The 18,720-nt window shown below is 40.3% G+C and overlaps 5 protein-coding genes across 5 annotated transcripts; 3 read left to right on the top strand and 2 right to left on the bottom strand.

Annotated features, from left to right (window-relative positions):
* Positions 1-173: 173 nt before the first annotated feature.
* Positions 174-3,931, bottom strand: I206_100811 (uncharacterized protein; the record flags this gene model as incomplete). Its single annotated transcript, XM_019152296.1, has 9 exons — positions 174-757; positions 816-930; positions 998-1,584; positions 1,652-1,768; positions 1,828-1,921; positions 2,027-2,810; positions 2,870-3,071; positions 3,565-3,806; positions 3,894-3,931. 9 exons carry the CDS (start codon positions 3,929-3,931, stop codon positions 174-176), a joined length of 2,763 nt encoding a protein of 920 aa, XP_019014434.1.
* Positions 3,932-4,531: 600 nt separating this feature from the next.
* I206_100810 (uncharacterized protein) lies at positions 4,532-8,288 on the top strand (the record flags this gene model as incomplete). The annotated part of the gene is made up of 19 exons (XM_019152297.1): positions 4,532-4,668; positions 4,733-4,758; positions 4,821-4,985; positions 5,047-5,252; positions 5,323-5,475; positions 5,535-5,649; positions 5,720-5,811; positions 5,865-5,942; positions 5,995-6,102; positions 6,160-6,377; positions 6,442-6,615; positions 6,667-6,765; positions 6,823-6,904; positions 6,963-7,104; positions 7,176-7,241; positions 7,307-7,414; positions 7,471-7,712; positions 7,770-7,834; positions 7,907-8,288. The coding sequence occupies 19 exons, from the start codon at positions 4,532-4,534 to the stop codon at positions 8,286-8,288; spliced, it is 2,658 nt and encodes an 885-aa protein (XP_019014435.1).
* A 962-nt stretch (positions 8,289-9,250) lies between these two features.
* I206_100809 (uncharacterized protein) lies at positions 9,251-11,292 on the top strand (the record flags this gene model as incomplete). The annotated part of the gene is made up of 10 exons (XM_019152298.1): positions 9,251-9,496; positions 9,579-9,651; positions 9,736-9,796; positions 9,858-9,915; positions 9,987-10,433; positions 10,487-10,643; positions 10,706-10,775; positions 10,848-10,958; positions 11,014-11,199; positions 11,262-11,292. The coding sequence occupies 10 exons, from the start codon at positions 9,251-9,253 to the stop codon at positions 11,290-11,292; spliced, it is 1,440 nt and encodes a 479-aa protein (XP_019014436.1).
* Positions 11,293-12,178: 886 nt separating this feature from the next.
* On the top strand, positions 12,179-15,656 carry I206_100808 (uncharacterized protein; the record flags this gene model as incomplete). Its single annotated transcript, XM_019152299.1, has 3 exons — positions 12,179-12,868; positions 12,940-13,188; positions 13,248-15,656. The coding sequence occupies 3 exons, from the start codon at positions 12,179-12,181 to the stop codon at positions 15,654-15,656; spliced, it is 3,348 nt and encodes a 1,115-aa protein (XP_019014437.1).
* A 271-nt stretch (positions 15,657-15,927) lies between these two features.
* I206_100807 (uncharacterized protein) lies at positions 15,928-18,515 on the bottom strand (the record flags this gene model as incomplete). Its single annotated transcript, XM_019152300.1, has 12 exons — positions 15,928-15,993; positions 16,075-16,152; positions 16,262-16,364; positions 16,450-16,606; positions 16,683-16,777; positions 16,861-16,882; positions 16,939-17,242; positions 17,318-17,477; positions 17,542-17,605; positions 17,663-17,837; positions 17,891-17,973; positions 18,062-18,515. The coding sequence occupies 12 exons, from the start codon at positions 18,513-18,515 to the stop codon at positions 15,928-15,930; spliced, it is 1,761 nt and encodes a 586-aa protein (XP_019014438.1).
* Positions 18,516-18,720: the final 205 nt, after the last annotated feature.

Here is an 18,720-nt window from a genome sequence, read left to right as displayed (position 1 = left end):
TTCATTGAAATGTACACAAATCTAATAATGTATGATGCGAAAAAGTAATCGTTAATTCGTTAAATATGTCGTTGTCTACATCGATCTCCACGTTTACAACTAAATCATATTTCTCTCAGTATGGAAAACACCACCGCAACAAATTTAGGAAAAAAAAAAGAAGAAAAAGGAACTTACTCTCCTCTTGGCCAAAATCTACAAATAGGAACATTTGGATCTCTATCAATAGGCCTTGTTTCTCTTTGAATATTATAATTATCATAATTTCTTTGATAATTATTTTGTGGAATTCCATTATTTCCCCATTGTCTTTCATCATGATTTGTTTCATATGTTCCTGTCCATCCATTTTGATAAGTTTGATTCGTTAAAGGAGGAGGAGGAGGAGGTTGATTATATCCATATGATTCATATGTATTTTGTTGTTGTTGTTGATGAACTGGAAGAGGTATTCCTTTTAAACTATTTAATAAATTACCAATTGATCCTTGTTGAATTGGTGGAATTATATTTCCTGAATTTTGAGTAGGTGGAGCTCGATATTGACCTCCTGATTGATATTCTAATATATCTTGACCTGCATTTACAGGATCCATCTTTCTAATTGATATATCTCCTTCGATGATAACTACGTCATTTTCTGTAGGATCGGGAATAGGGAGTCCAGGAGGATAATACAAAGCCAAAGATCCATTCTCTCTAATAGTCTGATGTTGAACTTCAGGTGTATTCACTTCGTGACTACTCTCGGTATATGCTGTTCATAATGTCATCAGTCAGGAATCTAACAAGACTTTTATGGCAATGAGACTTACGAGTAGGATCATACCAGTCAATCATAGCATGACCTCTTGCAGAAGCTAATGCAGCACCTTCAGCCATATCTAAATCGTGTGCAGAATGACCTCTAACTTCATCTTCTTCTTCCTCCTGCAAGGCGAGAAGAGATTATCAGTTGTATGCCTTATGGTTTCGCAACATCGATAAGACCACATACTGTAGGTTCCCATTCAAATCTCTCAAATTCTTTAGCTTCTTGAGTAAACTCCTTGACTTGTTCTAAAGCTCCACCGCCTTCTTCGGATTTTACATCATCTTTAAATCGGACATTTCGGATAAGTTTGCCTTTGGAGTTATATCTAGGTTTGACTTCTTCTTTTTTGACTTCAGCTACAGGAGACTGACCAGCCGTACTTGATTGTGAAATTGGCACTTGAGGGTTAGGGACAGCTTTGAGACCTTGCATTGTTCTTATTAATAAACTTGAAGCAGACGAAGATGCTGATTGAGAAGGAGCATTGGTTGTTGGTGTTGGCTTTTTCTTAAACTCTGGTAATTTACCTATGACTTTTGTTGCGGTCGAAGAAGATGAAGAAGGGGTTGAACCGAAAAATGACATGTCTGCTGCACTTTTCCCTGTTGAAACCTTGGACGAGCTGGCTATGGAAGCGGCAGCGGGTTTGACGAGTGGTTTGGTACCATTAACCATTGGAGCAGTAGCAGGTAATTTCGATGTACCAAGTTTTAAGTTCGATGTTCCAGATTTGTCGTTGGTAAGGTCATCGATTTTCCTTTTCTTGTTGTCTAAGAATGCAAAAGATGTCACTGTAAGTCTAGATGTTATTGCTCAACGAAGTATATAGCGACTCACTTGAATCATCCTTTTCGTCGTCTGAAGCTTCTTTCTTCGCTTTCGGTAAAATATGATTCTTGACCCAGACTTCGTACTTTTGATAAGCAAGCTGAATATCATTTCTGCTATCAAGGCCTGACATAAGGTATCATTAGCTTAAATCGAAGCACACAGCTTGAATTCGGCGGACTCACCTTTAGTCATAGCGAGATCGGCAACTTTTCTCGATCGAGTCCTGAGCCTTGCGTCTTCGTAATTATCAAATGGCATATCTGTTTTAGCCAAAACCTATTGCAGCATTTGTTTCGATCAATCAGTATTATGCCAATCAATGTATGCATCATAGGTAGGCTGTCGATATCTACAAAATGAATGAAAAGAATCGAAATTTACCTGGAAGATGGGCACAATTGTAGATTCCCATTTTTCAATCTCTTTGAAAGCTTTAAATAACCATACACCCCAAACGTCGCAATATCTATCATCTTCAGCCATTTTCTTGAGATATGAATCTGGAGCATGATCTCTTATTGCGGAAACTATTTCAAATACTTGTTTAGGATTAGGTGTAAATTGAGGCGGAAGTATTTCGCCTTTCTTTTCTCTTTTACGTAGAAATTTGAACAGTTCCATGGGTTTGCCTGTTCTGAAATAATTGGAAGTCAAAAATTCTCGAACATCTTTCATAGTTGGTTCAGTTTTCTCTGCGGGTTTGGCTGTTGAACCTGAATCAGATAAGAGCTGAATACCATTCGATTGAACAGGAGGATCGATCGAAGAGGAATTAGACTTAACCCTCTTAGCTAGATTATTAGGATTATCATTCTGAGGCAAAGGCACAAGAGGTCGTTTTTGACCAGGAGCAGTCTGTACGCTCAGTTGTCGATGAGGTACAAGATCAGGTGTTCGCCTTGATCCGGGCGGTATCAGCTGAATTGGCGATTGCGTTCTGCTCGATTGGTTCAAGTTGGGCGAAAGAACACTTTGATCTCGAGGTGGACTATCTGAAAGAGTCAAGTCAATTGGTGGAGGTCGGTAGGTCGCATTTTGGACTTGGAGTTGGCGACTTGGCTGTACAAGATGAGTTGATATTGACGGACCGGCTACAGCATTCGCTTGAGCACTAGCTCGGAGTAAATTTTGGTGTTGTAAATACAATTGTCGCAATTGCTCTGGACTAAAACAGCAAGCGTTAACATTTTCACATGTCTGGACCAACAATTCTAGATGACTTACGATAAGTTTTGAGCGTAAGAAGGCAGAACCTGAGTAGGAATTTGAGGTTGGCTAGGGTTGAATACGGGAACCGTACTGGGATTTCTCGGTTCTTGGTAACGTTGAGAAGCTTGCTGTGGACGAGGAGCGACATCTTGCAGTGAGACGAAACCGTAGGCTGGTTGAATGCTATTTGTCACATTCAAATTTGGCAATACTGGATCTGCAAATCATGAGTATCAGCATTATACCTTATATCTTTTCGGTCATTTCCAAACGGATCACCGGCTATATGTCAAGATAAGATTGGGTAACGAGTCACGTGACCTGATTACCCAGGTGTCGCATGGTATTGAGCTCATTTGCGTGGCGACCAATCAGGTTCAACGCCGTACCACCGCGTGTGTCCCACACATACACACTAAACCTCGTCGTCTTCTGCCTTTAACACTCGATACACACTTTCCTTTCAATTCTGGTCTAAATGAATGGAGTGAGGGGTTTGCGCTGTTAAAGCAGCCAGAAGGGAAAAAAGCAATAGCCGATGGTTGAACTTTCAATCAAATGTACATAGAGAAGATGCTCATTATATTGTTCAGACGGCATGATTTGTTTCATGTCAAAATGACTGTTTATTTTGTTTGCATTTGGTTGTATCTTTGTCCGGGTTGAAAAAGGCAGAGTGGCAAAAGAAATAGTCAGAAAATGGTACCTACCTTGATGAAATCCATTCTGATTCTGAAAGGTCTGTGAGGCGAACATAGGATTGATGCTATTGTGTTGAGGGTTCTGATTTTGGTTTTGACGAAGCGTATGCACTTGACTCCAAGCTTGACTCTCTGTCATACCTTCAGCTACCATTGATCTAGCCAACAGCCAATCTTCAGGTGATTGACCGAATGGAATAGGTGCTATGGTAAGTTGTTCGGCAACCCACTCTCGTTGAGTAGGATCTTGGCTATATTCGAAATATTACGTCAGTCTCCATTCATCAATGCAACAGATAGGGAAATGTGAGATATTTGGTATATGAGATGATGCGCACCAATATTGATTCAAGATATTCCACGGCGAGTTATCCATCTGGACGAAGATATCATGTATTGTTATACTGCTACAAATGATTATATATCTTCTTCACTTGCACCTGATCTCTCCCTCCTACGACAAACTCTGGTCGAGAAACGGTCTCAACAATGAATCGAAGCTAGAACGATTAAAGCCAGCTCGATAGATCGTCACACTTGTAGCGTAAACTCATTAGACACCTGAAACACACATATATATGAACGGGTCGCTATAATTGAAAGTATATATATGTCTGGGAAAGAAAGAGATTTGGAAGGATGAGGAATAGGGTGTGTTTAACTGTGTTGAGTGACGAGATGCCAATTGTGAAGTGCTTTGGGAGAAAATCGAAATAAATGCCCTATTATTCTTTTGGGTTTATCTCTCTGTGGCTGACACGTGGCGGACTACGCGTTTTGTTTCCGAAGGTTTGGATTGTTGTTGCGGCTATTGTCCATAGTTAAGCTGTTCAGATCCAATTATAGCAAAGGTCATAGTTCCCGTCCCTTCCAAATTGGTACAGATTTTTCTCATCATACTAAACACAGACACGCATCTGCTAGAGGAGAGTGACTCGAGCATGGCTAGTGACTGTTAAATCACCCGAAACACGAAATGTCATACCCGCCCAATTCGGCCGGACAAGACGTATTCGAGGAACATGAGCTACTTGCTGCTGAAATTAGACATAATAGGCGGCAAAGTGACACTGAGCTGAGGGCAGAGGAAGCCGAAAGAGAGGATCTTATGAGGTTGGTCTGCGATATCCATCGAGTTGAGTCCGCCACCGGCATTCAGAGCTGACATTGCGATCAGGCGGTATGAGGACTTCAGCACAGTCGGTATGCCAGCTTTCCATTGAAGAAGCTATGTCAATGTCAAGGACTGATGTTGTTCGACATAGATTGGATCCAAGACTCCTTATTGGAGCGTACTGTACAATCCAAAGGCCCGACAAATCCTTTTATAGCTAGATTAGACCGTATAGATGGTGCTTTCGGCTATGTATGGAGACTGATACGGCGAGCTTTGGAAGAAGGAGAAAGCTGGGTCGTCATTTCTTTAGTCGGTGCGTCTGCTTTTCCATTCGCTCCGCAAGACTTAGCCGTTAATAAGTGCGATTCTGTCAGGTGTGATCATTGGAATATCGGCAGGGATGATATCGATAATCACAGCTTGGCTATCGGATATGAAACTAGGTTATTGTACGACAGGATGGTGGTTAACTCAGAAATATTGCTGTTTGGAAATAACCGAAGAATTCGAGAGTTGTGCCGAATGGAGGCAATGGGGCGGGATATGGCCTCTAGGTTGGATAGCATATATAATATGGGCCGTAAGTGATATCGGAGAGGGTATCAATCATGGGACAATCAAAACTTATACCCGCATTATAAATGAAATAGGCGGCCTTTGCATTCTCTGCTGCTTTCTTGGTCAAAAACTTCGCTCCCTATGCTGCTGGATCAGGTATATCGGAAATCAAATGTATATTGGGTGGATTCATAATCAAGGGATTCTTGAGTGTGGAAACGTTTTTAATCAAAGGCTTGACTCTGGTAAGCTACCTATATATTTTATGTGAAGTAATTCAACGAGTTGATCAATGTGCCGATAGCCACTTGCCATTGCTTCTGGATTATCGGTTGGAAAAGAAGGACCTTCAGTTCATGTAGCTTGTAGTATAGGGAACTCAGTAGCTAGGATGTTTAGCCGGTATGACAGGAGCCATCGTAAGTCCTGCCTATCCATACTGCTGATACAGCAAGTATACGCGTTACAATTAACCCCTCACTTCATCAGTCAAGATGCGAGAAATCGTTACTGCTTCAAGTGCAGCTGGAGTAGCTGTAGCTTTCGGCTCTCCCATCGGTGGTGTGTTGTTCTCGATAGAGGTGAGAATGCTTCGTTTAGCTAATCAACACAATATGCTAAAATATGTCTACAGGAAATGAACCAAACTTTCTCTAACAGAACCATGTGGAGGAGTTTTGTCTGCGCTCTGGTCGCGACCTTTACATTGGCCGTAAGTCCTGAATGTCCTCGACCTGATTACCTCTAATTAAGATGTATTTCAGTCCGTAGACCCCTTCCGAACCGGGAAAATCGTACTCTTTCAAGTGTCATATGACCGAGATTGGCACTACTTTGAGATTCCGGCTTACATTCTCATAGGCATCTTCGGTGTACGTCATGATACTTGTCAACCCTCATTGAGATCACAAGTTGACATTGATGTATAGGGACTGTATGGGGCTTTCGTAATCAAATTCAATCTGCAGGTTGCAGCCTTCCGACGAAAACATTTAGCCAACCACGGAATATCCGAAGCTGTCACGTTAGCGATTATCACTGCTTTTGTTGGCTATATGAATCGATTCCTTAGAGAAGACATGACCGAGAGTCTTTCCTTACTCTTTAGAGAATGCGAGGGCGGAGGTGATCATGAAGGGTTGTGCCAGTGAGTCTCGTAACACTTTTTGTACGTACGGCAAAGCAGCGACTGAGACCGATGCAAACAACAGGACTTCATCACAGTGGAGAATGGTCAATTCATTACTTATCGCTACAGTGGTCAGAACCGCCCTGGTAGTTGTCTCCTATGGTTGTAAAGTCCCAGCTGGTATCTTTGTCCCTTCTATGGCTGTAGGAGCTACATTCGGAAGGATGATCGGTATCTTGGTCAAAGCTATGCACACGTAAGTTGGGTGAAGGAAAGTCCGGTAGTAAGCTAACGCTATCAATTACAGCTCTTATCCTCAAGCTCCCTGGTTCGCGGCTTGTGCCCCTGATGCACCTTGTATTACGCCTGGAACATACGCCTTCTTGGGTGCAGCTGCAGCTCTAGGGTAAGCTACATGAATCCTTCCTTGAGATTCCTCAATTTAGCTGAGGGTCTTCTATAGTGGTATCACTCGGATAACGGTAACGGTTGTTGTGATAATGTTCGAACTTACAGGAGCTTTGACATATATACTTCCTACGATGGTGAGCCAGCTCAAAAAGTCGGAATATCGAATCCAGCTGACCAGGCGTTTCCCTGCAGATAACCCTTCTCGTGACCAAGGCTGTCAGCGACCAATTCGGTGGAGGGGGGATTTCCGATCAAATGATTCGCTTCAACGGGTATCCTTTCTTGGAAAAGGAGGATAAGGAAGATACAATGGACAAAGCCTTCATTGAGCCAAGTGAGTCAAGGATTCTAGTACTGGACCGCTGCCTAAGTAATGTCTCTGACGCTCGGATATCACAATTTCAGTTGCCAATATGATGAAGAAAGACATCATAACCATGTCTGCGACTGGTGTACCTCTTCAGCAGATTGGTGAGTAAGGTACCCGGTAAATATGAAGTGAGCGAGCAAAGGATTGACCTGATTGCTATATCCAGCCGAGATGGTGCAGAGTACGAGCTATCAGGGATTTCCCGTTGTCAAAAGCGATACAGACAGAACCATTGTTGGCTTTGTACGGAAGAATGAGCTTCGATATGCTTTAGGTGAGTTAAAACCACTGACTTATCATGGTGTAGGTGACTGAAAGGGTGTATATTAGACAAAGCTCGTCGTACGCGTAATTTAGCCCCAGATGCGATCTGCACCTTCCAGCATACCCCACCATTGACATTACCGCCTGATAAGGATTTGGAAGCTGAACGCCTCCAACGACCGGAAAGCGTGGTTCCAGGTCGAACGGGAAGTATATTCAGGACACCTTCGGTAGGTGCAGGAGGTTTTGTAAGGAGGGAAAGTGGAATGGAGGCGGAAGAGGTTGACTTTGGCGAATATGTGGATGAGGTGAGTGTTTTTCTGAAATTCGCAGTATCTCCGGGTGACTAATGAATAATGGAGTAGATTCCGTTGACAGTCTCTCCCAAGATGCCTTTGGAAATTGTCTTGCAATTGTTCAGACGTATGGGGTAAGCTCGATCTCGATTCCACAGAGTCTGATACAACATTTGACTGATACTTTCTTTTTCGTTGTCATATAGACCGAGGGTAATTCTCGTATCGGATCAAGGAAAATTGGTGGGGTTAGTCACTGTGAAAGACGTATTAAGACACGAAGTTGTAGAACATCAAAAACATACTAGATTGACTTCAGCAAATACTACAATATCACCTTTGACTACTCGAAATCCATATTCTCACACAAGGGAAGAATCAACATCTTCAACAGGAGGAGGAGGATGGGATTTAGGTTTAAACTTGACAAATCGTGAAGAAGGAGGAAATAATGGATTAGAAATTGTACTTGAGGAAGGATTTTCATGGATTAGAATTCAAGGAAGTAGAATTTATAATATCTTACATGAAAGATTTAGATTCAGAGGGAATACCACAAATGTAGATTTTGACTTGAATGATGAATGATGAATTCATTTGGGAATCAATGCATGTATTTTCATTGATGATACTTCTCAGATTTGAGATGATCTTGAATTGTATACTTGATATCTCTTTTCGTGCACCTGTTATACCTAGTCAATTTACGTGTAAACGAAGAGAGTTGATGAAGAATATGGTATGATAGAACATAGTTAGTCACCATTCGAATTCGATTATTTCCTTGACACGTGAGATATTTAACGTAATTGAGGATAGGGATTTCGGATAAATGACCTTGAAATTTATGAGTAGCTTAACTCATTTTTACATTCAAATATTAAGTAGTATTTTGATTTTCGAAAATACAATATCCACTAGTGAATACAAAATACATGTAGAAGATGAAGATCAGATGATCATTGATATTTAGTCATTATAAAGTGGAATGCGGGGTATGAACAATTTGACGGAATAAGACGGATGAAAGGAAAATTCCAGGATAATTAGGTATTATTAAGATGAACAAGCGAACTTGACCATCAAATTAAACGAGATTTTAATTAGCTTTTCTATCGTTTTTGAGCTAAAAAGACTAAATCCATGAAGATGATCGATATTGAATATTCGCTTATTTCAAAATTCATTGAATGTGAGACGAAATTTATTGGGATTTCCTATTTGTTTAATGATCAAGGAAAGGTGGTATGTAGAGACATTAGTCGATTAAGATCACTTCGGAAGTCAGATGATCTTAACCTCTTGGGATATTGTAATTGTTAAATACCTCATTCGATAATCTCGGTTTAAATATACCGCTTATTAGGTATTGGATTATATTCAAATCAGACAACGTCGACAAATATTGACTTTACTTAAAAAATAATTATTAATCAGTATTTATAGTATACTTTGCTTTTTCTACTTTTCATCAAAATTAATTTCAACAATTTAGTATGGGTATACTCAATTCTTCCAAGACTAGAAATATATCATCAGAAATAGTTGAAATGTCAAATAATTCAAATTTATCAGAAATTGAAATGGGACGACAAACTTCAAGAAATTGTAATCCAGAAAATGAAAATGAAAGTGAAGATCCAAAAAATAAAACAAAACAAAATACAGTAATTGATGCTGTATGGGGAGAAATTGATTTAAATGATGGATCTTCTCCAAATTATAGAAATTTAGGTTGGATAAAAGCTAGTGTATTAGAAGTTAAAACTCAAATAGGATTAGGTGTTTTAGGATTAGTAAGTCCCCTTTATTCTCCTTTTTTTAAATCAATTTCTTTATTTTTCCTTTGAAGATTTATGAATGTACGATTAATTATAGCCCGCTGCATTAAATGTTTTGGGTTTCGTACCTGGAATATTATGTATTTTAGCTATAGCTATTATTATTACTTGTAAGTTCTTTTTCAAAGAATGTTGATTGTATAAGCGGTAGAAGGAAACTGAATTTGTGGAAATTGTAATCCTTCTCTATCTAGGGTCCGATTATGTGGTTGGAACTTTCAAGATGAATCACCCTGAAGTATATACCGTATCAGAGTGAGTGGAATCAAATCCGATTTATGATGAATTTCAGCTAATCTGGGTGGGTACATCATAGCGTTGGATACATTATGTTTGGGCCATGGGGTCGGGAGATACTTGGTTTCGCCTATTTGGTGCGTTTGATCCCAATCGCATTTGCTTCTGTGTGAATCATGAAAAGCTCACAATCCGGTCGTCCGTTCAGCTTGAAGTTGTAGCTACAGGTGGAGCATCGTTCTTGTCAATTTCAGTAGCTTTCAATGCCATCACAGATCACGCTACTTGTTCAGTTGTATGGGCAATAATAGGAGCAGTCGTTGTTGGTCTATTATCATCAATTCAAACTTTGGGGAAAATCTCATGGTTAGGATGGGTTGGATTGGTATCGATTTTATCAGCTGTAATTACTTTAATGATTGGTCTTGGAACTTCTGGAAAACCTTCACTTGCTCCAGCTGGAAATGATTGGCAAATCGAAACAAAAGCTATCACTTCTCCAAGTTTTGTAGAAGCTATAAATGCTGTTTGTATTATCATTTTCGCTTATGCTGGAACACCTAATTTCTTCAATATTGTAGGAGAAATGAAAAATCCAAAAGATTTTACCAAAAGTGTTTTAGTTGGACAAACTGCTATCACTACTATTTATCTTGTAAGTTCCATGTTCCAATTGATTTTCACCTTGGCTGATGGTGATTGTTATAGGTTGTAGCTGCTGTAGTTTATCATTATGCGGGACAATATATTGCTTCTCCTGCTTTAGGAAGTGCAGGAGTAGTATTGAAGAAAGTTTGTTATGGATTAGCTTTACCTGGTTTAGCTGTTGGTGGAACTTTGTTCATGCATGTTGCTGCTAAATATAGTGAGTTAAGACTTTTCTTGATTTCAATCAGTCAAGTTCTAATACTAATCATAACCGAATAGTTTTCGTTCGAGTTTTGAGAAACTCGAGACATCTAGCTAAAAATACACCTACCCATTATATCGCTTGGTAGTGAGTTAAAAGGGACACAATGTATATATTCATATTTGGATGAATCACTAATTGATTCTAACAAAATGATAGCGGTTCCGTCGTCTTGGTTTGTACAGTTGGATTCATCATTGCAGAAGCTATACCATTTTTCAATGATTTACTCTCACTTATCGGCGCTCTACTCGCTACTGTCATTTGCATGTAAGTCAGCTTAATTAGTAATACCAGGATGTCAAGCTTAATACCTATCTTATAGTCAAATGGAATCTTTCATGTGGATGTGGGATAATATTAGATCACCTTCAAGAGGTACAACATCATGGAATCTTCTCATGGCTATGAACATACTTTTCTTCATTTTAGGTTGGTTTTTAATGATTGCTGGCACATATGGATCAGTAGTTACTATAAATGATAATTTCAAAAGCGGTGATGTTGGCAGGTGAGTTTACCTCTATCCATAAGTGAAGGAAAAATGCTGATAATTATTGAATCACTTGACAGCGCTTTCAGCTGTGCTGATAATAGCTCATGAGCATAGCGAAGATGATCGCGGCGGGAAACCAAGCAAGGGAGAGAATGAAGAAATGGAGATTGACATAAAATTGTACAATTGTACAAACTCATCAAAAGCATGCAAAATACTTCCACACAGGAAAATTATCCGATTGAATAGCTAACGAACTTGTATCCTAGTACTAACATCGGTTGAAAGTGGCGATCAATGCGGAGGCAGGATCAAGGGGAATAAAGTTTATTGTTTCATGTGATCGGAGTATATCATATAGATTATAGATCAAAACGCTCGGGCCTACGCTGTGTATTTTCCTCAAGTGTTGTGTGCGTTTGATGTTTGTTACAGGTACAATTGTTCTGGTCGCTATATCCTCATTTTCAACAATCAAATCAATCACATTTCATCATCTAATCAACCCATCCTCCTTTCGTGTACAATCGAAGATCTTTCCAACAAGTAGTAAAGTTATTATGATGTCCATATACATACTGAGGATGACAAGTATTGATTTACAATCCCCATCAGGCTGTTGGATCTGAGTCAAGAGGAGGTCGGGGACAGCTCTAGCATTGGCACATCAACATCTAGTTTGAACGATCCGAGCTTCCCATTGACAATCGACGCCCTTGGCGTCCGAACGACCAAAGGCACTCGTCTGATTTCTAGAGAGACTTCACCGGCAACTGTGGACCGACATTAAGCTTCCGTTCGAATAGCGAAGGAGAGATCAAGCTAAGTATCAGGTGGCAAAGCGTCAATTTATTACTCATCCAACTTGAGAAGTGAGTTGCTGCCTCATTTTTCAATTCTTCTTCTCAACCATTATACAGAAATAACTCATCGCATATATGTAGTCACTTTACCTTATAATCATAGATAATAACACCTACTCCAATTCCTTAGTATGGTATCGCTTAATCAACATTCAGTTCGAGCTTTATCACCCATCACCGAGCTCAAAACACCAACTTCTTTACGTACACTTCGCTTACCTCTTGAAGAAGCAGATTATCTCTCTGAGCGGAGCATTCACCATGAAGGAGATGATGATGCTAGTGTGTATTCTCAATCATCAGCTGCTGAAACAGTACGAGGTCCAATAAAGCAACAAATTGAGGATTCAGAGCCAGTAACACCACCTAAACGATTAAGAACGCTTTCTTCACCTTCAAATCCTACTCCTCCGCCTAGATCACCTCGACAAAATCTACCGTTGTCTTACAATGGATCGAACCCATCTTTGGTGAGAATCCCTTTTCCACGCCAAAATTCAACTTCCAATACTACGCCTTGTCCAGGTGGTCTTCCACCTCCACCACGTTCAACCTCCGTCAGTAAACCTAAACTGATTAGACGAGTCACTCCTCCTACTACACCTACAACATATCCGGAGAATCAGGCGGGCGTACCCATTGATCGATCCAATGTTATACTGGACCGGATGAGAGAGCATTCTGCAATTATTAATAATATGGCTGGTGTAGGGGCTGGGAAATCCCTCTCGCAACAAAATGCAAATCCCTCTCCTAGTGATGATACCATATCGGGTGAGGAGGGCAAAAGTCCCAATTCAGATGTCGACTATTCTCCTATTGTGAGTCGACTTTAGCCTTCGCTAATAATCCACACTTCCCACAATGAAATGCTGACGCAGCAGTGAGCTAGAAAGTAGATGTCTTGCACAATGTACCCATCGTTACTGTCGATTCACTAGACGAAGTTGCACGCATCCCTCCCCAAAGCAGACCGAATAGTCTCAAGAAAGAACCAGCCAATTTACGAAGTCGTCCAAATAGCTTTCACGGAAGCTCGTCAAGAGGCCAGTCAACTATGAATGTTGTTAGTCCCGCTTTAGGACTATATCCTGTTGCAATTCCAGGGCCAGTACGAGCTGAAGATGAGGTTGTTGATACTGTAAGTATGTGCTTGACTTTGCAGCTCTCGCTTGACTGACCACTTCGATCCCCGCTTAGATCGATTCTCATTTCCCCTTAAAAGACAGCGTTCGACCCATACTCGTTTCTCATCAATCTGATTCATCTCTCCATATACGATCTAAATCTGTCCGGTCTGTGGCACCAGCCAGAAAATCTCCAAGGCGTCGAAGGGTGTCTTCCATCTTTTCGTCTATTTTCGGGATAGAGTCGGATAAAGAGCATGTCGCTAGGAAGCTGTCCAAGAGTAGCCGTAAGACAAGCGGCTCAAGAGGTTCTTCCAGAGCTCCTTCACCCAATGGGCCAACCAGTGATTCCCCCGTTGACGGTGGACAGGGTGATTTTATTGAACCCATTCAAACCGCCATCAGAACATCAGGAACCTTCGGTATACGAGATGATGGCTCGGAGCTGTCTAACAACGCCAACAAAGCTGACTTCGGCTCCCCAAGGCATAATTTCGAAAGGACCGGCAGTGGAAATGGGTCAGTGATCACGCACTCCGACGGTGTCAAGCGAGTCTTATATGTGGAGAATTTGGTTGGTACGCCCGAAATCGAAGAGGATAAAGATCCAGATGTTCAGCAGACTACGAGACAATTGTCTGGAGATGGTGAAGGTCTCAGCAATCAGATCAGGACCCCGCCTCATTCGAAAGTCACTCCAGTGGCTATGTTAGGTCTTCTCCCTAACGGCTCTTCTGTGCATCATAGCCCTCTAATTGCAGCCCAATCCTCCTCTGAACTGTTCCCGCCAACTGTTCGGGCACCTTCATTCACCGTACTCCCTCTGAATGGATCAACCCCTTCGCCTGGTACCTTTAAGACCTGCAACCACTACCGCCTCAGTCATGGTCCAGGCTCCACCACCACATCGACTGATGTACAATATTCCTCAGACTCTCATCTGCCCCTAGGCGGCACAAAAGAGAATCTGGTAGACGCTTCCATTCAAACATCCCTGCAATCGTCACCGGCAAAATCTGCTCGATCTAGACCTTTGCCTAGACCTCCTTCGACGGGGACGACTCCGGTCGGAACACCACAACCCACTTCCATACCTCCATTTCCACCCTCAACACTCCCTTCAGCGGACCTGCCCCTCCTGATAGCTAGTCACCTGCTTTCAACACACGCAGCGGCCCTCATCAGGCACTCGTCATCGATGAAGGAGGTCAGCGAGACGATGCACAGAATGGCCAGGGAGAGTCTCGATTGGGGAGGAATTTTGATGGGTATGGCAAACAGAACTGATTCCTCTGAGGAAACACACAATACATACAAGCGGTCTGAGGACAGCAATGGATATGAAGGATTACCTTTTTCTCGACCCAGTTCTTCGAGACCAGATCCGGCGCCAAATAGTTCCGCCAAGCATGAAGGGTTTCACGATCCACGCCAAGAGGCGTATGATACGCTGACAAGGGAAAGAGCTGCTCGACCTGGAATACCAAATATCAGCGACCTTCAACCTCGAGGTGAAATCAGAAAAAGGAAAGGCGAATCTTTACCGGCTGATTTATTGAAAGATGCGGAAAGGTTGGGTGCAGAGGGATGGACAAATCTGCACAAAGCTGAATCGGCTTGGAGTGAGGCTATGAGAGGTTTGACTAATCTCATTAGGGCTCAATCAATTGCGGAATCCGAAGGTCAAGAAGACGAAGGACAGTCTCCAACTGGTATGGCTTCAATTTTACCGCTTCCAGAGCAGATGGGGTATCTGCCTGCTCAGGTAGCCCATCCTCGATACTCCGCAACCAATTTTGGGCATCACCAGACTTCGATCATCGCATCACCGGATATACGAGAACACACTTCCATGTCGTTCTTACCGGATGAACACGATATGAGCCGATCTCCAATCACACCTTCCGCAAGCTCACAAAGTCATTTCTCCTTCCCTCAAGCTCATGTCCAGGGACATCCTTTTCAACAAAGCCAGCCTGAGATCAAAGATCATAGTCAAAATGCATCAGAACGTACGATTAAAAGACCTCAATCTGCACAATTGCCATCAAGATTCCATGATAGACAGTTCATTCTCACTAAACCTGCTCCACTTGAGCCTCAAGCATGTTCGCAAGGGTATACTCTCGAGCACTTAAGATTCATCTCTGCATCTCATTCGCCTGTTTCGGCTTCAATAATAATGGGAAGAGGAGAAGAAAAAAAGACTCCTTCTTCGAGAAGTACGATGAACTCTGCTTCTTCACATCCATCTACCTTATCCTACAGTCATAGTCAAGAAGGGAAATCAACGACAAAAACAACTAAAAAACTAGCCAAGAAGTATCCATATCCACCTACTTCTACATCGGATAAAGCTTCGAGAATACTCGGGATCGAAAATGTACCTATACCATTCAATGGAGGGGCCGGTAGTAAGAATGGATCATTAAGGAGTGAAGGTGGTAAGAAACATTGGTGGAATAGGAAAAAGGATAATTGAAATGTGTTGTGCGATTCCTATGGCTTTGTTTTGAATAGCTGTTTTTAGCCTAAGGTTAATTGCAAATAATACATAATATCTTGTAGAAGATAGTCGTAAATTTGAACCGGAATTTCTGATATATCAATAATCATATCGTAGAACAAATGATATATATATATATTTATTTTGACATATACGATGCATTAACATAATTCGTCTATTAAGATTTCAAGCCATTCAGCATCACCTTTTGTACTCTTATCAAATGTAATGCGAGACTAATGCAAACTCATTCGAATTTCAGTTCAGACAAAGGTCTCAAATTCAATAATCTTTCGATTCTACCTAATCCAACCTAAAAGAACCATATCATTCAAATCAATTTTGTAATGTTTAATCATTATTGAATCTCATTCAAAAAATAATTTGTACTTACAATTAAATTCCCTCTTGGTACTGTAAAAGTTACTCTAAACCAACCTGCAATATGATAATGATATGCAGAACCAGGTGCCTATTTTGAAATCAAATTCAAATTTTTTTTTTTTTATCAATATTAACTTTTGTATATTTAATTATAAAATTTGATTTATATAAATGAATTTTTTTAAAAAAAAACTTACAATATAAACTCCACCATCAAGTAATTTTTGAAATATTTTTTTCTCAATTATTGAATTTTCAAATTTAAGTTTTTTACCTAAATTTACCCAAATGAAATTACCCCTATATAAAAAAAAAATCCCATTTTTATCAATATCAATATCAATATATAATGAGTTTATCTCTTAATGATTATGATAAAATTTACGCATTTGAATTTGAAACTTCTATTCCTCTTTCAATAAACCAATTTCTAGTAAATTTATGAGATTCTGTTAATTTCAATTTATTTGTATTTATGAATGATTTTAAACGTTTAGAATCAAGTAAAAGGGTTGACCAAATTACATCTGCTGGTGAAGAAACTATCTCGCAAAGAAATCATTAGTACTCTTGTTTAACAAGCTCAATTTCAGGATATGAGAGAGAGAGAGAGCTTACTCTTCATTAACATTGATGTGTTGGCCATAGCTCTTAACAATAGGGGATTATGTTGGGAAATCAATGATCCAACACGTAGGCCATTTGAGCAGAAACTGGCCGCCCATACAAATACAGAACGGGTAAGCAATACTGTCATAATCAATAATATACGAGGTGAGATTATTGGTTATCTCACTCTTTGCTCATACCATAAACCACTGGTCGTTATTTGTCAGCTGTAAATCTGATCAACCAATCTATCACTCCAGCTCACCGTGTAATCTAGCTTTATCAAATTCTATACCAAGTTCCTTCTCGACATTTAGTGATAACATACTTGTGAAAGGGTCCGCTTGTGGGAAATCTGAATTCAATTCAAAAAGGTGAGCTTTGAGTCTATCTGCTTCTGACTGTTTGTATGAGATGTAATTAAACTTCCCTTCATTATCGTATATACTTAGAGCGTAAATTTCATCCGAAACCAAATGCAAATCCTTCTCTTCACAAAATTTGGCATAAGCTAATAAAGTAGATCGAGGATATGTTCGCCCTAATGGGTTTTGTGGATTGCAAACGATCTGACCCAAGTCGGCACTTAGCTTATCTAGCTTGAACCTTCTCATAAGATACATTGAATAATGGAGAAAACTCACGACCGCTCTGATCCTTATTCCTTCCTTTTCAACCTCTTCCAATTTCTCCTCGAACATTTTCAAACTTTCTGGCCCAAAAGCTGCTTCTCCAATCGGTACATGAACAGGTATAAGTCTTACTCTACCTCTTCCAATCAAATCACGATCAAAACCTGTATAGCTGGATTTGTAAATTAGCGCTGTTCCTCTTGTCTGGTAGTGAACAATCTGAGGCAACAACTCACTATGGTGCAGCTAGAAGTATACCTTCTCCTTCATCCATTAAGGTATAAAACAATTGATCCAATACTAAAAGGCGCGAATATCAGCTTATGTCCATGAACAGTTCAAATCACCCTAGCTCACCTGCTGAACAACCTACACCCGTAATGATTTGTTCAGGTTTTACTTCTTCTGCAGGATCAAAATAATCATTATATAATCCAGCTAAAGCCCTATTAATACGTCTTGAGCCCCATAAAGAATCGCCGTAGGATAAATCAAGAGGAGTGAAATTGTCTTTTAGAGCAGTCGAAATAAGCTGAAACAAAGAAAGTTTAGCTTGATCACAAATAGATAAATTGTTATGCGTACTTCCAAACATTCTTCTTGCATCAAGAAATTTTCAGCGACACCCAAAGAAACGATACCTTTCGGATTGGATACACAATCATACTCTGATTCCAAAAGTCAACTTCACAAAATCCGATCACGTTATGTATATATGCCGTGATTGTGCATTTGATAATACTGACGCCAACTTACGATCTTGAAATAGACAACTAAATCTATCTATCAAAGGTCCTGCATCAGGTCCACCTGTAGCTCTATCACTTAATTTTGGACCAAGGTAAATCTTTCGTTGTTCTTCCCTTGTTCCAAGAATTGAAGATGGCCTAGGAGGTGGTGGTTTTGGAAATCGAGTAATAATTGGTCCACTTGCATTTACACCTTTTGGAGAAATAGGTGGTAATGATGAAATTGATAAAGTTCCGAAACATGACATCAAAGTATCAGGTTCTTCTATATCATCCAATGAAGTAGGTTCTCTATATTCATCATGATCTTCTGAATGTTGAGCGGTACTTAATCTAGTTGATGGTGGAGTTGAGCTTGAACGTGTATGAGATGATAAAGAAGATCGTAATGGTGATGGTAGACCGCATGGTGCTTGTAGTGAATACCGAGTATCTATCGAAAGGTCTTGAGAGAAAGTCATGTTGATTGTGTGACCGACAGATGCTTTCTCAATTGCTATTGAGTGAATTATGGCAAACTACAGGATCAATTTGATGAGATAGGAGTTGCTTTTATATGTCTCTCTGTCTTCAAAGACCAAACACGTCAAATGAATTAAACGACATACATAGCATGAAGATGGAAAAAAAAACGTTCATCTCTATATCAGGTGATATACTACCGCA

Source organism: Kwoniella pini, chromosome 1 (genome assembly GCF_000512605.2).
Source record: "Kwoniella pini CBS 10737 chromosome 1, complete sequence".
NCBI classification, from domain to species: Eukaryota; Fungi; Basidiomycota; class Tremellomycetes; order Tremellales; family Cryptococcaceae; genus Kwoniella; species Kwoniella pini.
The sequence above is the reverse complement of the archived record's forward strand: the minus strand, read 5'-3'. Positions and strand labels throughout refer to the sequence as shown.